The sequence below is a fragment of the Syngnathus floridae genome, chromosome 15 (assembly GCF_059516105.1).
Source record: "Syngnathus floridae isolate MCC-2025c chromosome 15, RoL_Sflo_1.0, whole genome shotgun sequence".
NCBI lineage: Eukaryota > Metazoa > Chordata > Actinopteri > Syngnathiformes > Syngnathidae > Syngnathus > Syngnathus floridae.
Window position 1 is genome coordinate 11,839,051 of NC_142427.1, and position 20,291 is coordinate 11,859,341.

The 20,291-nt window shown below is 42.5% G+C and overlaps 1 protein-coding gene and 1 long non-coding RNA gene across 2 annotated transcripts; one reads left to right on the forward strand and one right to left on the reverse strand.

The window, feature by feature from the left end:
• The first annotated feature begins 48 nt into the window (after positions 1 to 48).
• On the forward strand, positions 49 to 20,145 carry LOC148386737 (uncharacterized). Its single transcript, XR_015863239.1, has 4 exons — positions 49 to 250; positions 632 to 717; positions 11,694 to 11,825; positions 19,784 to 20,145. It is a non-coding gene; the product is annotated as an uncharacterized LOC148386737 (long non-coding RNA).
• Positions 504 to 5,045, reverse strand: samsn1b (SAM domain, SH3 domain and nuclear localisation signals 1b). Its single transcript, XM_088399439.1, has 15 exons — positions 4,896 to 5,045; positions 4,452 to 4,583; positions 4,234 to 4,277; positions 4,113 to 4,153; positions 3,930 to 4,004; positions 3,755 to 3,831; positions 3,088 to 3,226; positions 2,647 to 3,014; positions 2,263 to 2,337; positions 2,098 to 2,190; positions 1,868 to 1,991; positions 1,583 to 1,728; positions 1,307 to 1,495; positions 1,072 to 1,225; positions 504 to 787 (listed from the first exon to the last, which is right to left on the reverse strand). The coding sequence occupies exons 1-15, from the start codon at positions 4,917 to 4,919 to the stop codon at positions 609 to 611; spliced, it is 1,860 nt and encodes a 619-aa protein (XP_088255565.1). The 5' UTR covers positions 4,920 to 5,045; the 3' UTR covers positions 504 to 608.
• Positions 20,146 to 20,291: the final 146 nt, after the last annotated feature.

Here is a 20,291-nt window from a genome sequence, read left to right on the forward strand (position 1 = left end):
AGATACTTTTATAATCTGTTTGGGGGATATTTTTACTCCGTTCAGTTTGATCTATGATGTATTTTTATCGTTTATGTCCCAGTCTCTACCAAACAAGGTAATAATGGGTGCAGCCAAACGGTTTCTCCAATCCGCCATCTTTATTACCCGGAAGGACTCAACGATGCCGAAGTGGAGATTTGCCCAAAGACTTGGTTTCATTGAGGCTTCACTTCCTTTAATCTATGGAAACGTCGGACACAGTAAAGCGGTAAGTTTGAAATGACACACAAATTATAAACTGTATTTTACTTTTATGTTACTGTGTGTCTATGATGCCCTCGTTTTCATAGCATTAGCTTAGCATCAGTCTTTCTGCAGATTTTAGCAACGTGTAGTTTTACTTCTTGTGGATGTATTTTGAGGAGTTGTATCAGATGAATTGAACTTTGACTACATTCTGAATTGATGCTATTCAGTCATTTTATCTGATATTTTTTCCAGTCATTGATCATCACATAAAATACATAAAATATTTTATTTCTGCAAAGAGTAAATTCCTGTACAATGTTTATGATTATGTTGATGCAAGTAAATATAAACTTTGGTTCGGGCCACTAGATATCATTTCACGAAGCTGTCATCTGGACAGGTTCGCAAGGAAATTGAAGCTCTGTGTCCTCTCGGCTGATGTCCGTGCTGTCAGAGGTCATGTGGCAGCCAGAGTCTCTCAAGCAGGTATTTGTGTCTCCTTTGGTGTTCTCGGTCTTGGCCTCTTGATTGGGCTCCTTCTCCAAGTGACAATTAGCTGTGGTGAAGAGAACATACTGTCACAGCGTTGCATAGGACTAAGGACTCTTCATCTTTAAAACAAAAAAAAAGTTTAGTTTTGTTAGCCTTAAAATTGCACTTAAAAATATATAAGAATCAACATCCAATGAGTTAAAAACATTTCATTCAAACGGAATGATAATGAAGCCAAATGAACTTTTTCTTTTCCACTCATCTTTTTAAAATTCCGAATCATCTTTCTGTAGTTATGAGATGTATAAAAGGTCTGGCATGATGCCACGTGAGTTCCTCACTACTCACTGTAACGCAGTTGTTGCAAGGACTCGACAGCAGCGAGCAGACGATGCCTGTGCTCTGGATCAGTCACTTTGAGTTTTGTCAGGTGATGCTCCTTCAGCCTCATTAAGTCATCTACTGTTTGATAGCCGTTCTGCTGCAGAGAATTGGAATATTCCTGGCAATACAAGTGCACAAGTTCTAGTCAGCAAAATACTCAGTGATATCAAATGTTTTGGGCATTAAAAATAAAAACAACCTCCAAACTGAGGCGCCTCAACACTTCATGGATAGTGGATCGACATTTTGGGCTTGCTTTATGTGTCTCAGGAAGTTCCTCCGTGAACTCTTCCACGTAGATGAATTTAAAGGTGCCTATTTTGTTGTTCAGCATCCCAGTCCATATTCCCTTGGGGCGCTTGTGGATGATGTCAATCACGTCACCAACCTGAATAAGACATTAGTCGTAATGTGGACTTTTGGGAATATTGACATCTTTCACTTGAATATTTCGTCACTTCTTAGAGCTGAATACCTTGAGTTTGAGGGATTCCGTGTCGTACGGACTCGGCATAAACTCTGTATGGACTCTCGCTCGACCACAGAAGTGTCTTGCGCAAACGAGCTCATCCTCTAGCCGGAGACTGTCTCTGTTACTGGAACAATCACTTGTGACTCCACCTGAAATGGGAAATTACAATCAAATGATCCTACTTGCTCAAATAGTGTTTGAAGGAGAATAAGTGGGATTTGGATTAAGAAAAAAAAAATTGCAGTTGGCCAGTGATTCCAATTGGAATGCTTTTTCTTGTATTCTTACTTGAGGAACTTTGTCTACTATAGAGGCTTTCCATTGAATTACTGGAGAGCTTGCATCCTTCAGCAAAGATCCTTCCGACACCAGATTCTCTCTTCTTAGATTCTGCTTTTGGGGTGTCGACACGCTGCAATAAAAAGAAACATTTGCTTGAGATCGTCAAGATTCTTTTTTTCCAGTAGTGGCAGTCAGATAAAATGATCTATCCCAGATAGATGGATTTGTGGACGTACGATGACAACTGAAACTTGTTTCTCCGCTGTGGTGTCAGCCCGTGGTGGGTCCTCAGTCTGGTTCTGGCTTGCTTTGCATCCATTCTTTTCCAGCTTTAAAACAAACGGTAAAAGAGAGCTCATGGTTACAATGCACACTTTCAAGAGGGGTAGGTAAACGCTTACCAAAGAGTGTGTATCATGTGATTTCATCACAGGCGACAGCGCCGTGCGGGTGTGAAAATCTCCAAATTTGATCATCTGTCGGGGCAAGTGGGAGATTAAATGCAATGACAGATGGACGACAGCTGCCCAAATGATGTATTCCTTGGCATTTGTTTTTTTTTTCATTTCTGTTCTGAATCTAGGTCAACCTCCAAAAGCCATACAGTGTTTAGATTGAGGGTTACTTTAGTTCAAACTTCAAATTATATAAATATATGTATATATATGCATACTATATATATATGTATATAATATGATCTATATAATCTCTATATAAAAGCCATTTATAGGCTGGCCATACCTGTAAGGGAGAGTTGAACATCATCTAATAGCATGAAATCTTACTTTGTCTTGTGTGGGTTGAATATCTTTGGTTGAATCTGCAATTGTGGCTGATGAAAATTCCAATTCTTTTCTGTCCAGTTCCCGAATCAGACTCTCAAAGCGTTCCCATTGCGTTGCCTGAGAAAGCAACAAGTTGCTACCGCAAAGCCATGGCGGCTCGTGTCCAGGGAGGTGGCACGTAGAATAGAAAGGCGAACAGGCCTGAGAACAGTCCGATGGGTTCCAAACACATTTCGTCCTTAAATTCTCATTTGGGTTTTTGACTTCTTCTTGCTGAGCATCTCCAGAAGATTTTTCCTCAGTCCGTTTGCCGAGGCCGATGCAGCTCAATACCGGGTTGCTGTTACTTAACACGTGGGATGAATTATCTGGCAACAAGTCCATTTGTATTATAACAACAATCATACTGTCCCAATATGGATACAAAAGTCAAATACTCACTGCTCTTGTTAGGCTGGTTCTTTCCTTTTCCACAAGCATCCTGATTTCTTTTTTTGGCTTGCACCAAATCATGAAACATCTTCAGTCTTCTTGCTGTGGAAGTCAGCGCTCCATCTTTCTCTTCTGCACTTTTACCACTCTGGAATATCATAGCGTTCATACTTGAGTGAGCACAATGTTGCTTACGAGTGTTGCCATTTTTTTTTCTTTTCTTGAGCTGTTTTCCTCAAGACTATTGGCCATGTGAAAAGAGTTAGGTGCAGGGTCCTTTAAAGAAGATTAAAGGTTATAAAAGAGATTAAAGAGAACGGTGAATCTGATTTGGCAGACAGTACAAGTGACCACGTTCACTCGCATGCTTGCCTTCAGTTGTTCTCAAACATCAGGAGATTAAAGAAGTAACATTTGGGGGAGCTTCTTTTCACTACTCGGACACGTAGAGGACAAACGGCTTGTGTCACGTCTGCTCACATGCGCTGACACGTGCATTGCTACCTGCATGCCTGGCGCACAAAGTCATGTGAGCAAAGGATTACGCAAAGCTAAACTCTGCTCAGCCAGGCGAATCATTGTAATGAGTTGTCTTTGAGTGACATTAGAAAATCTCACTTTTGACATCTCTCTGAAAATTAAAATTCAGTGTAATATAGCTCTTTTGTTTTTTTACCTGAACTGGTAGAGCATCTTTCGTCTTTCCAGACTTCAGCCCCTTCGTTGGATCTTCAGTGCTGCTTTGACAGCTGACTTTTGAGGTCCATGTAAAGATCAGGAAGGAACTCATTTAGACAACATTTGTGTGCTGACTGATGTCATTCCAGTAAATGCAATAAATCTTCACCTACCCGTCCTTAGTTCTGTCTCTTGATCATGAACATCATTTCCGAGACCCGATGCTGTCCAACAAGTATAATCTGTTTCTGTAAAAGAAAACACCGTTTACCAAAAGCATCTTTATATAACTTGTGATTCAAAAGATAAACATTACCAAAGAGAGTCAAATATCATAGTAAATACTTTCCACTAACCTGATGTTTCGTTTTCTATTGCTGAAGTTGGGATACAAGACCTACAAAATTATTAAGAAAAAAAGTTGGATAATAGTTGACTTAGCTAAACTTGCTTGCCCAAATAAAATGATGCACATACCTTCTATTGTTTCTTTTTAATCGTGCATTATTTGATGTTTGGACCTTGGGGGGGAAAAAAAACAAATGAAGTTGAAATATAAAAAGAAAAGAAAGCCCGAAATGATTCAACTATGAATTGTTTAAATAATGACATACATATTTTGAACTGGATTCAAATCTGCCCCTATTATGCAATAGCGGTGTCTGACTGACTTGTGAGTAGTCTGATAAACTTACATCACTAATATTTGGATCTGAGCCAGTCCATTGAGCTCTATGCCTTAGAAGAGGGCTGCAGTGGTACTTTGGTAACGCGTCCTTCAGTGATGAATCATGGGGTGCTTCATAGATGCTCTCTGAGGAGCCATCCTGAAGACAAACACAGGAAGACAAAAAAAAGTTCAAAATTAAAAAAAAAAAAAAAAAAGGGTTCATCAAACAGGAGTCAATGGTATTATTATTATTATTATTATTATATATCATAGCACTTAATGTAAAGACAAAAAATACACTAGTTTAAATAGGCAAGTGGTCATAATATTGTAGCTAGTCTTTGTATTTGGATTAATCTTACGAAACAGCATACAAGAGAGATTGGTGTCAACAATAACGTTACAGCTCCTCTATATCGCTGCAAGGATTATCTTTCGAGTATTATGTTCGGCAAAAATTGATTCTTACCAGAGTGAAGCAAAACAGATTCATGATTCATCAATCGCTGTGCCCAAGACAGTCAAGCAAGTGGAGCAAAAAGAAAAAGACGCAACTCTGTGATGTCCGACTACTTTCACACATCCCACCAGTGATGTAAAGGCTCACCCATGCTCACCCCATGCTGCCTGCAGCCCAATAGCCTAATCCCAGTTTAAAATCCCTCCCTAATCCAATAGATGCAGTGAGCCGGCCGGCCGGCACTGTCCAACACGGTCCGGGCAACCCGTTGCAACAAAACAATCAACAAGCATACCGACGGATGGACGGGCCTTTTGTCTGAAATGATTACAATGAAGGCCTCCTAGCGGGCAAAGTTTGTTTGGCTTCTTTTCCCCAATAAGGTTAAATGTAATCCTCTGTGCTTTTTGTGTCTAAAGGTTTTAATATTACAATTAGTAAAAGAAAAGAAACAGCAAAAAAGGTCCAGGTGTATTTGAACAGCAACAGTGACTTTTAATAATTTTGTCACTACTATCCTATCCTATCCTATCCTATCCTATCCTATCCTATCCTATCCTATCCTATCCTATCCTATCCTATCCTATCCTATCCTATCCTATCCTATCCTATCCTATCCTATCCTATCCTATCCTATCCTATCCTATCCTATCCTATCCTATCCTATCCTATCCTATCCTATCCTATCCTATCCTATACTATACTATACTATACTATACTATACTATACTATACTATACTATACTATACTATACTATACTATACTATTTGAAATAAGATCTTCGAGATGTGGGTGACTGTGGACTTTACAATTTAATAAGATTAAAAAAAATCATCTGTAATTTTCAAACAATATGGCATTTTCCATTTGTCAAATATGTCCACTTTCAGGTGGATTTAGGCATTTGTAAATCTAAATGGAATCCTCCAGGAGATGGCAGTGTCCTCCCCTTTGAATTTCCACCACTGCCCTCCCTCACTGTTGACTACCTCAGATTCAATTGAGATCAATTCTTGCTTTCGTCTCTCCGTTGAGATAATGCAGGTAACAAAATTTAAACTGTTAATTTAATCTCCCGAAGCTCTGAATGGCTTTATTTACATTATTTAAACATTTGGACTTTATTTTTTTTTCCCTCTTGCAGCCAACACCTTTTACTGCTCTGAGTGTTGGTAAGAATGGCCGCCGTGGGATCTTGCTGTATATTACTTACATAAATTTTATTCAGTGCAGCAAAAGTCATTCTTGCACCTTAATTAAACACTCTAATTCCTTTTTGACAGTCTGAATGAAATATGCTCCATCATGTAATACGCCCTTCACTGCACAAAATTACAATATTAAATCTCGGTGAAACTTTGGGCCTGTACCTGCTGTGGTTACAGTTTGACCTCTAGTTTGAGTTCAAATTCCGCCATCTTTTTTCATAGAGGAGCTGGAGGCAACACCTTTGACCCCTAGTTTATCCTGGCATTCCTGTGTTGACCTCTGACTCGGTGATGTACAGAGTCTCAAGCCGGAGGTGGTGACCCGGTGACCTTTCTTGCAACCTTTTGAACTTTTGACAACCTCTCGTCCCAGTCAAAAAGTGAAACAGTCCGTCCCCTTGGAATACAGTAAACGACCTCTTGTCCGCCAAAGGTATGCATGTACGGTGACCCCGCTGACCTTTCATTAGTGCTTCCTTTTATTACGCCGGTTCCTCTTTGCCTCGTCAGCAAAAGGGGGATGGTGAACGAACGGAGGGGAATGAGAAAGAGGGAGCAAAGCAAAGGCACGAGAAAGAGCGATGGCAAGGCACAGAGAGAAAGTGATAGGAGTGCAGAAGACGGAGCCAAGGAAAGACAGATTGGCAGCATCTGCTGTGTTGACTAAAATGTCACCTTTAAATGGCTTCCCTCTCCTTGATGCTGGACCTCCCTATCTGATCTCCATTCTCCTTGGGAGTTGAAGTTGCCATGAGTGATGAAGGACACAACACAGAGCTTATATAAATAGGGCTCCGGTTCAAGATAAGCGTATAGTCAAAAAGAAATACTATTTTTCATACCTCCCACGGCTCGACGGGCGCCGCCGAAATGCTCCACCATTTGAATGTTAAGTCAAAGGTCGGCGTGTCACGTATGACTAAGATAATTGGATTTTGTGCTGCGCTGACATTGAGAGCTGTTATGACCTATATCATACAAATACTATTTCCCAGAGCATTCCGTACATGAATATCTCTTCTCAGCCTGCGTATGATACATATGCCTCTCCTCCCTTTTGAAATACTTGAAAATTCACCATGGAAAATGATTGGAGTAATCATTTTAAAATGAGCCTGAAGTTATTCACACTTGTGGCTAGAAATGGAAAGAAAAAGTCGTGTTAGTATTCAAAGTAGATCTCAAATGTTAAGCGTGCCCAATCCTGGTAGCAATTGCAGACTGTAAATGGCTGGCTTGTAAAAAAAAAAAAAAAACCTCACACAATACCTAAAAATAGACCAACCATCATTGTGGCTTTTACATTAAAATCGACACAGCTAAATCTGCCCTGAAGCAAACAAGCCGCCTTAACGTCTTGTTAAATTCTTGGGGGGGGTCATCAGGATTTTCATGACTAGGTTAGATCACGCTGACATTGGCACCATGTGTTGGCACAGCAGTGTCATTCTTCAAGCCACTTCTATCCTAAATGTCACTCTCACGAAGCCATCTCGCTCGCCATCTCCAGTCATGTGTCCCAGGGGCCGTATTCACCCTTCAACCATCAGGTTGGAGTAATGTCACAAAGAGGACATGACACCAGGGCCAGTCCATTGCCTAGGGCACGGAACTGAAGAAGGCCCCCGAGAGATAGCTGACATTGGTCCATATCAACGACAAAACAAACAACCACGCTGCTTTAGATGTTGCTCTGACAACAACATGCGCGGGAATCATGCGCAAACAGCACTTGGCTAGCTATTGCCGGTTTGATAGCCATTGAAAGATGGGTGAGATCAAACTTTAAACCCCCAGGGTCATATAGAAAAGTCACAAAATAATTCAACATCAAATATAATAAATAAAACCAAAATAATGAAACATAACATTGAAATAATATTTTCATTGACTAAATAGGTGCTTTAAGCAAGCTACTATTTAACAAAGTCCACCGTCTTTTTCTTTATTTTTGGTTTGGCCTTCATAGTTTTTCTTGTCTGCCCCCCCCAAGGGATGTGGAAACCTTTTCCTCAACTCTCTGTTTACTCCTCTTTAAACTAATCTATTGTGTCACTGTAGGCCGTTAAACTTATAGACACACTGAGAAATGTAACGAGGCTAAGCGGATGTGTGATCACGGCTAGATTGTGAGAGCCTCCATGAACACTTTTTGGTGGTGCTTTTACTCTTAGCCCTAAATGGCCTTTGGTGACCCAGAGTTCACCCGCTATGCTTTCATGACCACTTTGGATGGTGACAACCTGGCCAACATCTGATGCAAAATCATTTTGGAGTTTGCAAAATTAATTGAAACAAAATCTCAAGTCAAATAAGCGTGACCGGCATAAAAACTGTTGAAACGTGTCTATGGGCAGAATATTTCCTGTCTTACAAGGTTTTCTTTTCACTATATTGCACTTGAACAACAAGACGTGTTTTTCAGCGGCTGCATAAGCAAATATCAAAGGCGCAAATAATGAAATGCTTCCTTTGCATCTAAAGATAGAATAGGATAAAAGTGTTGTCAAAAACATAAAATGGATAATACGTTTGTGACCTAGTTCCATCCCTTAGTATGCACCATTGTTCTGGATAATGTCAATTAAAAAAATCCCCGCATAGGCATGTAAATCTCTACAAAGCCCCTGTCACTGACAAAGGGGTTTGTCATTGGGAGGCAGGCGCCAAGGAAAGTAGGACTCGGCTCGCTTACGTACAACAACCTACACATTCCAAATGAGAAATACTACATCAAATGAAAGTAACTGTCACTTATCACCAACATAATCCCACTTCTGAGAATCCAAACGTTGGTGCTGCTTGCAGCTGACAGAAGACAAAAATGACCATTTTTACAATTTCCACGGGGCCACCATCTATGAGTTCACTGCTCTTATGGATGAGATACATATCATCTGTAAAGTGTTTGGATGGAGGTTGTTCATAAAGGTGGAGGTGAGGTGTATCCAGAAGGTCTCAGGGGGCAGGTGATGTGCCACAAAGATGGCCCCTGACATCTTCCTCAAAGGTGTTTCAGACAACAAATAGCCGTTGTGCCTCCTGTCAGCCTGCGGGTCAACTGGGGGTCATGCATGACACTCTGCGCCTTGACAGCACAAGCCCCCTCGACCCCCCCCCCCGCCCTCCTTCTTCTCCGTCCAGCGCCAGGCTGAAGCCCCGTCACGAGAGAGACGAAAAATCCTTCTTTCCTTAAGGTGCAATGAAAGGTCAGGAGTGTGTGTGACTCATCACGTGGCCTACCTTGACATCATCGGGGAGCCGAGCTGCGGGGAAGATGGGATGAGGAGAACGAACAGGTGGACGAGGGATGGTGAGCAGTGGCAGATAGGTGGCGGGAGTAATGAGTCGGTAAAAGGCGGACAGAATGACAGGGTCATGGTGGGAGGTGGAGGCGGAGCCACATGCAGGTTGAGGTAATATAGGACTATAGGGACCGACCGTGTTTGTCTTGATGCGCTCAATCCTTTTGTTGTGTGGCTTGTGTTGCGGATGTTTTATACACATTTGAGGCTTTTTAAGCATACTTCCTGAACATGCCCTGTTTTTTCCGCAACACTTGGCTCCCAGTACACAGTGTGATCATTCTTTGTACTTTCTTTTGTTTCTTCCAAATCCTTTGGTAGTGCATTTAACACCCCCGACCGGATGAGAAAAATAAAGTCAAAGAAACTTTTGCTCCCAAGTAGTTTGTCCCTGCAATTAAACAAAAGTTAACTTACATAGTTGTTCTCTATCATCCAGCTTCTCTACTTAATTGAACGTTCATTTTGGAGAATGTGTAGAAAACTCTGAATGAGATCTGCTCACAATTATTCTACCACACTGCCTCATATTTGTATTTCCATTCGTAGTTTAAAACCTAAAAGCATTTTATTTTATATTTATATTATATTTATATTATTTATAATATATTTGTGGGTTTTTATTGTTATATTATTTATTTTATGATTATTTTATGATTTTTCTCCCTCTTTCTGCAGTGTTTTTGCCACTCGAGAAGGCAAAAAAATATCAAAAGGCATATCAGATAGCACTAGCTTATCGGACATTTCCCCCGCATTTGAATTCCGGAGGTGTCTGCCACTTCATACCTCTCTAATGGCTTTCTTTCTCCATCAGTGCTGTCTCACTATCTGACTCTAATGTAGTTACGCACTAGACATTCTCTCAATATTCAACCAATTGCACTTTATCTGCCCGCAGTGCTCGGTGGCATTCGTTCTACCTGCTCGCACATATCAAGAATTTAAAGCCAAGAGCACTTGGTCTTTGACAGCTTCCTGAGTCTGAATAGCATTGAGGGAGGCTGAGTGCAAGATTGAGATTGATCAGCAGTGAGACAGTGGCTGCGCCGCTTGCTGAGTGTTTTTGATTTTTTTTTAAGGTCACCCTCTCCAGAGCCAAAAGGCCACATCAATTTCGGAGCCCTCATGAGGAGGCGCCGCATATTCTCCTCCATCACTCAGCCCCCCTGCGGAGAAACGACATCTGAAGGTGTACTTGATTTGTGTGGAACCGAGTACCTTGCATGATCAGAATAGAAAATAAACAGACCCAACATGGGGGGGGAAGAAAAAAAACAAGTGACACCGGAACGTGTAGCGATGGGAAGGCACACAGCTGGAAGCAAAGCCGTTGTTCCAAAAGAAGGTCAAACTTTCTGTTCTTTGTAAAACTACGTAAACTGTAACAAATGAAAATTTACATGTATAATTGGCCTCGAACAGATCCACTAAAGATCAACTTGAGTGCATCCACATTCACTCATAGCCATTTGGAAAGGCCTGCTAGGACAAAAACAGTGAGGCGGCTTCAGGGAACAGCAGTGAGTGGGAGGCCACTTTAAGATAACATCACAAAACACATAGACAAGGAGAGGGGAAAAGGAGGGAGGAGGACAGGAGTCATCAGAGATCAGGGTGACCCTGTGCCACTCAGGAACATCTTCTGCCTATAAGCTAAAGGAAAACTCAACAGCTTGCGACAGAGTTATCTACCCCCTCCCCTCCACGTTAACGTCACTCAACCTTGACAGTGGCCATGTCCTCATATAGCAGGGCAAAAAAAAAACATGGCCCACCAAGCATTTCTCAGAAGACTACAGTAGAAAAGTCCATTGCGGTGGTCATAGGTTGCACCCAACTTCTTTGTCAAGGGCAATATTTTCCCACGTTGCTGTTGTGTCTGAAAGGTACTGACGGGGATTGGAATTGAGATAGTGAGTGGCGTAACAGAATCAGGCTGTGTGAGAAAGTATTCACTTCTTCCACCTTCTTTGTGCAATTGCGGTCAGACTCCAGACTGGATCAGACACGGTCATGCATGAAATCCTCCTTCAAGATTCAACACCATTACAAAAAAAAAATTCAGATGCTACCTGTTTAACAGGACTTCTGCACTTGCCCGTGTGTAAACTTGTAAAGGTCAGCATTAAATTGATAACCTCGCCACAAATGACTGGCCCGTATTGACCCCGTATGCTTGGCGAGGCCTAAGGACACGCTGAAATATGTCTAGGTGGGATTTAATGCAGCGGCCGGCCGGCCATCCCCTTCTTAACCTGACCTCTGTGAAACATTGTTCATCTCTCCCTCAGGTCCTTTGTGAGTACAGCACTTCTTCACTCGATGCAGTCATTTGCATTTGAGCAAATAAATCGCCACCCGTGGCTCTTGGCCTTGCTACCAAGTGTGATTCTCCAGCCACTCTTCTCTGAAGCCATCCCAAGGTAAAGAGGAGGGAGGGGGTTGTTTGTGCTGCTCCAAATGTGAGGAGTGAAAGGAGACCGTGAAAAGTTGAAATCAATTCAAAAAGAATTCTTTTTTTCAAATGATGGAAATAGAAATAACCCATTTTTTTATGCATGCATTTCAATTCTTGATCACCTGCCATACAAATGCAAATATGTACTGTATATTCTTGCATATTTTGAGTGTGGTATTGTTTTTTGTTTTTTTTTTAAATATATTTTGGTTTTTTTCCTCAACGGCTGCCCCTCCCAGATCATTTATGGTGTGTTTTTTCCAAAATAGGTTTTACCAGTTTGACAGTATAGCCACGAGGTTTCAGAAAAAAAATTCCACCTGTTGCTGAACTTAACCTAATTAATAAATACTACTTAAATTATTATTATTATTATTAAATTAATAAGAAGGTGTCTGCCCAGTTTGTTGGTGTAGTCGATCACATGGTGTACTTTGAAGAAGACATGATTACCTTGTTGACTGGCAACCTCACCAGAATGACTACATGACTTTAATTCTTCAAATGGCTTATTATCCAGAATAATCAATAATCAGGAGCCACATAGCCTTGATGGCAGCGGCAGTTGACATTTTGGAAATGCGCCACGGCCAATCGTGCCAGGCCCGACCGAGACTGCAGATCAATAGCTCGCTAGTCAGTCGCCGCAGTGCAATCTGGGAGCTTCCTCTGGGTCACAAAGGAGTGTGGAGGGCAGGGCAGGGTAGGGGCAGGGCAGGGGCTGCTCATGTTGTTTAAGATGGAAGCCCGAGCAAGCGCTGTGTGTTTGTGTTGCAGTCGCTGATGCGTGAAATGGAACTCAGGTAGCCGAGCGGGCCTCGGGCCTCGCTTGTATCTTCCGCCAAGTGATTACTTTACTTCATTGATTTTTCTCCCTCCTCCACTGATCTGAGAAGATCACTGGAAAGAGAGAGAACAAGAGAGGGAGAGCACGGCGAGGAACCATTGATTGACCTCGTAGCGAGATTCAACGATTGACAGCAGAACCTTGTGCGGTATTGCTCCCTTTTAGCCCGTTAATCGATGACCGAGATCCCCCGTACATTCGGCGAGTATTGCTTTATAAATCCTTACAGAGAGCAGCGTAATCTTTTCCGAGCCAAACGTTCAAAAAATGGATTTTAGTTTTTCAGAACAAATTTCATGTCACATGACCGAAAGAAGTGCGAAAGGTGTCAAACAAATTGTAAGTTTCATTAGCATTAACATAGCGGTGACTTGAGGTCACAAGGTCAGTGTTACACTTTTCCCGCTCGCACTGTATATCAATGGATCTTCACCAACCAGATGAGCGCAAAACATGTCACTCAGTCAAAGGTCAGCCCTTGCTAGAAAATAATTGAACAATAAAATGTTATCCTCTGCCATTGGGTCAACATTATTTTTTCTTAGCCAGTCAATAGAGAAGGTCAAATGCAGGTATATTGCTTGAGCATCGTTAGACACGGAACCGTAATAATTAAGACCCGAGACCTGTGCTTAACATCGGCAAACTCTGGGTCTAGAGTGATAAGTGCATGATCCGAATCAATAAGATGCACAGACCCATTGCCACTTAGGAGAAGAAAAAAAAAATCAATATTGTTTTATTTGCTGTTATAATAGGCTTGTCCTGTTGCAAATGAGCTCTGTGGCTACCTTAAATGTCTCTGCTTGCATCCAATCAGCAGGCAACATCTTCAAATGGACTATTTTGTATATCGCTCTGTTAGGTTTGTGATTTTGGGCCTTCAAGCACAGATGGAGAAAGTAAGGTCCAAGGAATGTTAATGCTGTCAGACACAAATCTGTCAGCTATATAATGAAAAGCATTGTAGCCATTAATCCTCCTCATATGTTCTATAGATACAGAGATGGGACAAGTTAATCTGGATTTAGCAAACAAGATTCATAGGATTGAGCCTATGGCCATGTCGGTCGGGGTGTGGATGAGAATAATGATTTATAAGATTGGAATCAGCCAGGTAATGGATGGCGTCGGGCATTTCCGATAATAGAGGAAAAGGTCTAGAATAGAAAGTCATTAATAGACTCAACAAATCTATTCATTCAGAGAACATGTACCTTGTCCCTCCTCTAGTTGAATCATAGATCACGCTAATGTCCTGGAAGATTTAACCTGCCATTTTGACTCACTCTCGCCAGCCACTTTTAATTTTGGATGGGAATGTTTTCATCAGCCTGGTACTGATACTGTCTTAATTGTGTTCTTCTCAAATGATCCTTTTCCTTGCTTGGATACGTGACTTTCTTGCTGATACAAATGACATTGTGTTCATTCACATACGCAATGAAAACCTTTCTTAATTTTATTTATATATATTTTTCGCAATAATCAGACTGTGTTAAAAGTCAGATCATTTCCGACAAAACTTCCTAATAATCAGACAGTTTTGAAAAAGCTAAATCTGTATCTGGTTATGGCTAGCAAGCAGTCCAAGGTCTCAAAAATGAATCAAATCTTTTGCGCCATTCTAAAGGTTTCTTGGAATTTTGAGCATTTTAATTCACTATGAATGCCTGATATCATTGTCAATGCTTATCACACAGGTGTTGAATAATCTGGGTTCACCTGAATTTGACCTGGTGAAAAATAATCCAGGAAGTAGAAAGCTACTCAGTAAAGTGTCGCCCTTCCTTCATCAAATTTGAACACTGTGGTTTGCATATCAACACCAAGGCTGACGGACAAAGAACAGCTTAAAAATAAATATTTCCGTAAATACTCACCAATATATAATTAAAATGAACTCTTTGCAACGATGACCTTGTAATGTTGCTAACTAAAACCATGACAACAAAATCATGTGTATCCGTTTTTGAAAATAGTAAATGAGCACAAAGGTCAAAAAGCAGGCAGAGTGCATCTGAGTTTTGACTGTGCCACCTTTTCTCCCACCTTTCTGTGATTGCAGGTCCTCCTGAACTGTCCATTATTACCAGCACTCATACAAACAAATCAATAACACTGCACTAAAGGCTACTTCAGCCCTTAAAGATTGAACCCCCCCCCCCCTCGCTCTCTCTCTGTCATCACCGCCTGCACAAAGTTCATTAGTGCGCTGCGCCAGAAAATATTTGCTACTGTATTGCTCCTTTGCCATAAGTCTCCCGTAGTTTCACCCAGGGGCACTATTTTGTTGTGGGCGCTAATAAGACTCCATAGATTTGTGTGTTATCAGCGACAGGCGTGGTCAGGGAACAGAAGCTCTCTCCAGCCTGCCACCCTTGTTCATCAGACACTATAACCCACTTGCCCCCGTGGCTCCGGCCAACTGGCCCTTATGCCCCTCTGACACATCACAGCTATCCTTAGTGGGCGGGGGGAGGGGGGGGGGGGTCTCTAATGCTGCTGCTGCTGCTGCTGGTACCCACAGCACTGCCTACTGCAGCCAGGCCCTCAATGGCCCTCGGGCTGTTCTGTCTGTTCAGCATCTCCCTTTAACCTTCATCTCGGAAACAATAAAACAAGAGAACAGACGGGAGGAGGCGGAGAGAGAGGGAGGAAGGGAGGGAGGCAGAGGGTGTGAATTTGTGTGTGTGTGTGGAGAAAGACGCAGCAGCGGCGGCGGTAGACATTTGACACATCTCCTTAAGCCAATGTCTACTTTATTATCTTTGGCAGCCCTTATTGGTAGCACTAATCAAGCGGAAGGCAGGAGCGCTGTGTCGGAGGCTAACACCGCGTGTGACAAATATATTATTAACTGGAGGGAGACGGGCGACCTTGGCCATGTCACCTGAGGACCCCACTGGAGCTTGCTCTGCCAGCAGGAAACGACCTTCATATTAAATCCCCGCAGAGGTCAATAAACTAAATAATTCACAAAGGTTATCATGCTGAAATTCGGCTAAAAGAGACTCGGCCAGAGATGGCAAATCTCTGAACTTGCGGCTAAATGAGAAATGGTGTCCTTGTCAGCGTGCAGTCTCTTTATCACGTTTATACGAGCGTGTCAGGGGACGATGTAAATCCCGAATCTCTCTATTTCGTCACTGCCGCCGCTCTTCTATCGATCCGTCATTCTTTGGCAGAGATGCTGGGGGTTGACAAGGAGGCTTAGGGATCTGCTAACGCAACAGCATTTTTCAACATAACGACTCTATTTACAATCATATTGACAGCTCGTATGTACAGGGGTCGATCAGTCCGTCACCTCATTTGAATACACCGTTATGGCAAATGACAATGATTGCTACGCATTTGTGTTTCGGGCTCGACAAATCCTAAACAACACAAGAGAAATCAAGGCAAATCTATCCTGGCGGGCAGCAGACAGACACGGCGGCACAGTTAAAGGTCACACTTGGAAAAAGCAACAGCAGGGCGGGGTCAATAATTGAATCTGGGATATAGCGGTAAATGGCTTCACTTCCCCATTCCTACGAATGTCATTGGTCGCCAATTTATTTCAAATGAAATGATAGATGGCTAGATATTCATCAAGTGACTCCACAGCCAGTTTGCAGCGGCTAACCTGCTAATTATTTTGCAAACTCTGCTCATATTTTGATGCTTTCCAAACAACCATTTGGAAGGAAAAAAAAGTGCTCAATGTAGCAGCAATTAAAATGTCACTTCAAAAATCTCGAGTCGCAATAGTGTTGAAGCGTGAAATATTTCAAATACAGCTAGTGTCTGCTGCTGTCTTAGCATCATCTGCCTTTGAGGCGTAGTAGCAGATCGGACACATCAGAGCCATCAGGGCTTGTCATGAGGAGCAATCATGTCTTCAAATAACATAAACAGCCCTGCTCCTCCAGGAACAGATGTGAAGAGATGACATGCATATCAAATTTCCTGTGCGTGTGCGTGTGGCGTATGTCTATACGTGTCATATGAATACGCCTGGTGTTACTTGAGGCATTTGTGCTATAAAATGAATGCAAGTGCTTGAGAAGGATGGCGAAGAGAGAGTGAGGGATAGAAAAAAGAATAAGAGAGACAGGTGGGGGTGCAGGCAAGGGATGAGAAGGATAGACTTTAACTGTCTGAAGGACAAAGCTACTGACCCGCGGATCATTCCGAGGATTGCCTTTCAGTTTCAGAGCAAGGTCAGGCTGCTTATTTTACCTCCGTGTTTTGGTTAATCTGTTTTTTGTGTGACACAAACAAACACGCACGGCCTGCGCACGTACGCACGAGTAGAATACGCACGCACGTACGCACGCACGTATGCAGATGCCAAAATTAAGCCTTCTCATAGCGCCTTGAAAGAATCGCAGCCAATGTAGGATTTGCTATCAATAAACATTAGATGCGCTGGCTTTGTGCCTACATGACGATCGTACTTGTCAGGAATATCAATTGCCGGAAAAGGTCGTCACACGCGGCTAATGTCTAAAAAAAAAAAATAAGGAATAAAATATTCATCTATATTTGAAAGCATGCAAAGAATAATGAGCTGAAATTTACCTTTGTATTATATCGACAAGGCTTAAGGAGCTGACAGTTGTCATTGCTCGGCAGCTCATTAGTGGCTGCACTACATTTATGTCAACACATTTAGTGACAGTCAGAAGGCGATGTTGAAGCCAAAGCCATCCCGAGGGAGGGAGAGACGGACGGACGGGGAAGCATCTGCCAAGGAGACGCACCGATGGGCGCTTGAGCTACTGATGAACGCTTCCGTGGAAACACAACAACACACAGCCCGGCTCGCTATCTATCCTAATGTGGTTGCGGGGAGCTTTGCAGGCCAAAATACTTATCTATGTGTGTGTGCGGCACGGTGTGTGCGTGTGGGTTAAAGTGCCCCAGCATGTTCCATGCTGATCTGATAATGAGCGAGCAGGGTCAATAGGATGTTAACGGCCCCGTGGGAACGGCAAGTGGTGGATGGGCGGAGGAAGGACGAGGGCCTCGGGACAGCGAGCTGTGTTCTAACTGATCACCGTACGTGGGTGAGTGACAGCGGGACAGTAAAGTACCTCTGTCCCTGATATTTGACTCGTTTGCCGCGTCAAACCAAAGTTCAAGTCGAGTGAACCCAATCGTAACCCAATTGCATTCCACAGCTGACTTGGGTTAGGATCTCATAGCCCAAAATGGCTTCAATGTGATTTTGCTGAATCCAGTGTGACCAAAATATAATCAATTGTCATTTTTTATTTATCTCTTTTTTTCTAAGCTCTGAGTCATTATGCTTGCAGATGTTGAGTAAGGTTACAAGAGCCATAAACCACCAAGATGAATTGGATCATCTCAAAGATGAGTCATAGAATCGCATTCCACATGTGTGTCAGTGGGAAAACTCCATTTATATCTGACTATAGATGATCAACAGCTTTGAAAACACACACACACAAACAAAAGTATCAGTGTCAAGCTGATCTAGTGGGTCAATGTGAGCAAGAAATGCTTGCGTTTATGTGTGCCAAAGGAATGACATGGGGCTTATGAAGCGAGAAACTAAAAAAAAAAAAAAAAGGCTTGTGTTGGCAGGCATTTCAGTCAAATCCCTTGTCAGTGCTATGGCCCCGCCTTTGCCATCTGATATTCAAATACACAGGAAACTGGAGGAGAGCTCCTCCCAGACCACCCGCAGAATCACCGGGGATTAGTCAAAGAGAACCAACTGGGTCAACAAGATGCAGGGCCGGTGCATGCGCAGGGGGGGGACCACGACTCACGCCCGCCTGCCCGCCCGCTCGCTCATGCAGGAGTCGGTCGGCCTAGTCCTGTCTGCTGTTCTATTCACACGTGTGAACTCTCCAACACGCTCAAACGCGGAGAGACAGCTACACTTACGCAGTGACCTGTTTTCTCCGTACTTTGACAGTTATCCAAAACAACTCCAAAATTCCTCTTGATTTTTTTCAGTTTCAGAACAGGCGGCTACGGGTAAAGCGCGTTAGATATGAGGACAGGCGCGAGGAGATGTAAACATTCCCACTGCTGTCATCCATCCGCCTTAAAATTGCCTTCTCTTTGCTTTTACTAGGTTAAAGGAATAGTAGAAAATGGATCATTTTGCTAAGTGTTGCTAGAACTTAAGAATGTGCGTGTGCTGACTGTTTAAATATCAACCGAGCCATGTCATAATCTTTAACAAAATGGATGCTCTTTTTTTGGTGTTGTTGTTTTGTTGTTCCAAAGGAAAAGGTCTCGCGGCCTCAATCATGTGCCAGCAGCAGCAGAGTCAACGATTGAATGGGAAAGCGGACACCTTACTCACTGCGAGGGCATGATATCATTTTGCAAAAGCAGCACGTCAAGTCTGGACCATTTGATGCTGGAGCACGGCAGAGAAACCCAACACGAAGCCGTTGAACTAAATAACACTGACATACCTGGATGGGGACTGTAGTATCAACTGTCTGTGCGTCAGTGGCCCACAAGCTATTTCTCAACACCTCATGATGACCTCAGTCAAATACGATTTTGCTTTCCTGGAGCTCTTTTTTTTCCTGGGGGTAAAAATTCAACGTATCGCGCTGATTACTTCTCGGACAAGAAAATATTGAAAATCGAGAGAGACGGACGGCGGCGTTGTACGAGAATTGTCTATCAGGCGCAGTTTAATCTCTCTGACACACTTCAAGGACAAAAGCAGAATATTTACCGAGATGACTGAGATGGCTGTTTAGCATGTCTGCCATAATCCAGTCATAATCACTCTTGTCTGTTTATTTTGCACAGAGGTCAAGTGCTTTTTTTTCCCCTCTGCATCCACGCTTTGTTGCACCAATGAAGACAGTTTCACTCGTTAATGAGTAATCTACTCATCATCAGTCCATTGCTGTGTCTGAACCCAAAAAAAAGAGCAATGTCATTGTGTTTTATGTTCATTAAGTTCTTTCACTAACCTTGTCGTAATTCATTTTGTGACACCAAATCTGGGTCTTTAACTAAATACGCTGTATTTTTAAATATTTGTTGTGAAACTCATTTAGGTTTCACCTGTCACTTGTGTTTTGCAGTGTCATATGGCCGAAGATGAACCTTCTCTGCAGTTTGTGCGGAATGTCACAACTGTCCCATACCGATTTCAGTTCAAAGGTTACAGTATGGTGTGACTTCCAAATTCCCTTTGCTACTTGCACCTGCCTCCTCCCAGAGAGCCAGGCCTAAACCTTGGGGGTGCCTGAACTGGGGAGACAAAGGTCAAAGGTTAATGTCTGCTGACACTCCGGTTCTCTTCCTTGGAGACAATCAGGCGTCTGAATCTAAACTCACGTCTGTTTGCACTGCTGGGCCAATGGAGAGCAAACCTTTGACCCCCGCATTCACATGTTTTTCATTCTGATTTTTGTTGACGTTAGTAAATGTTCAATAGAATACAGTAGAAGTGTATTGTATTATTTTTCACTAATAATACTTGCCACTTCTTTTGCGCTAACATCTGTGCCAGGATGCTCTCCTGCGCTTACCAGTTCCATCAACACAGCTCCTTATTATTATTGATTATTATTATTATTGCCCTTGTAA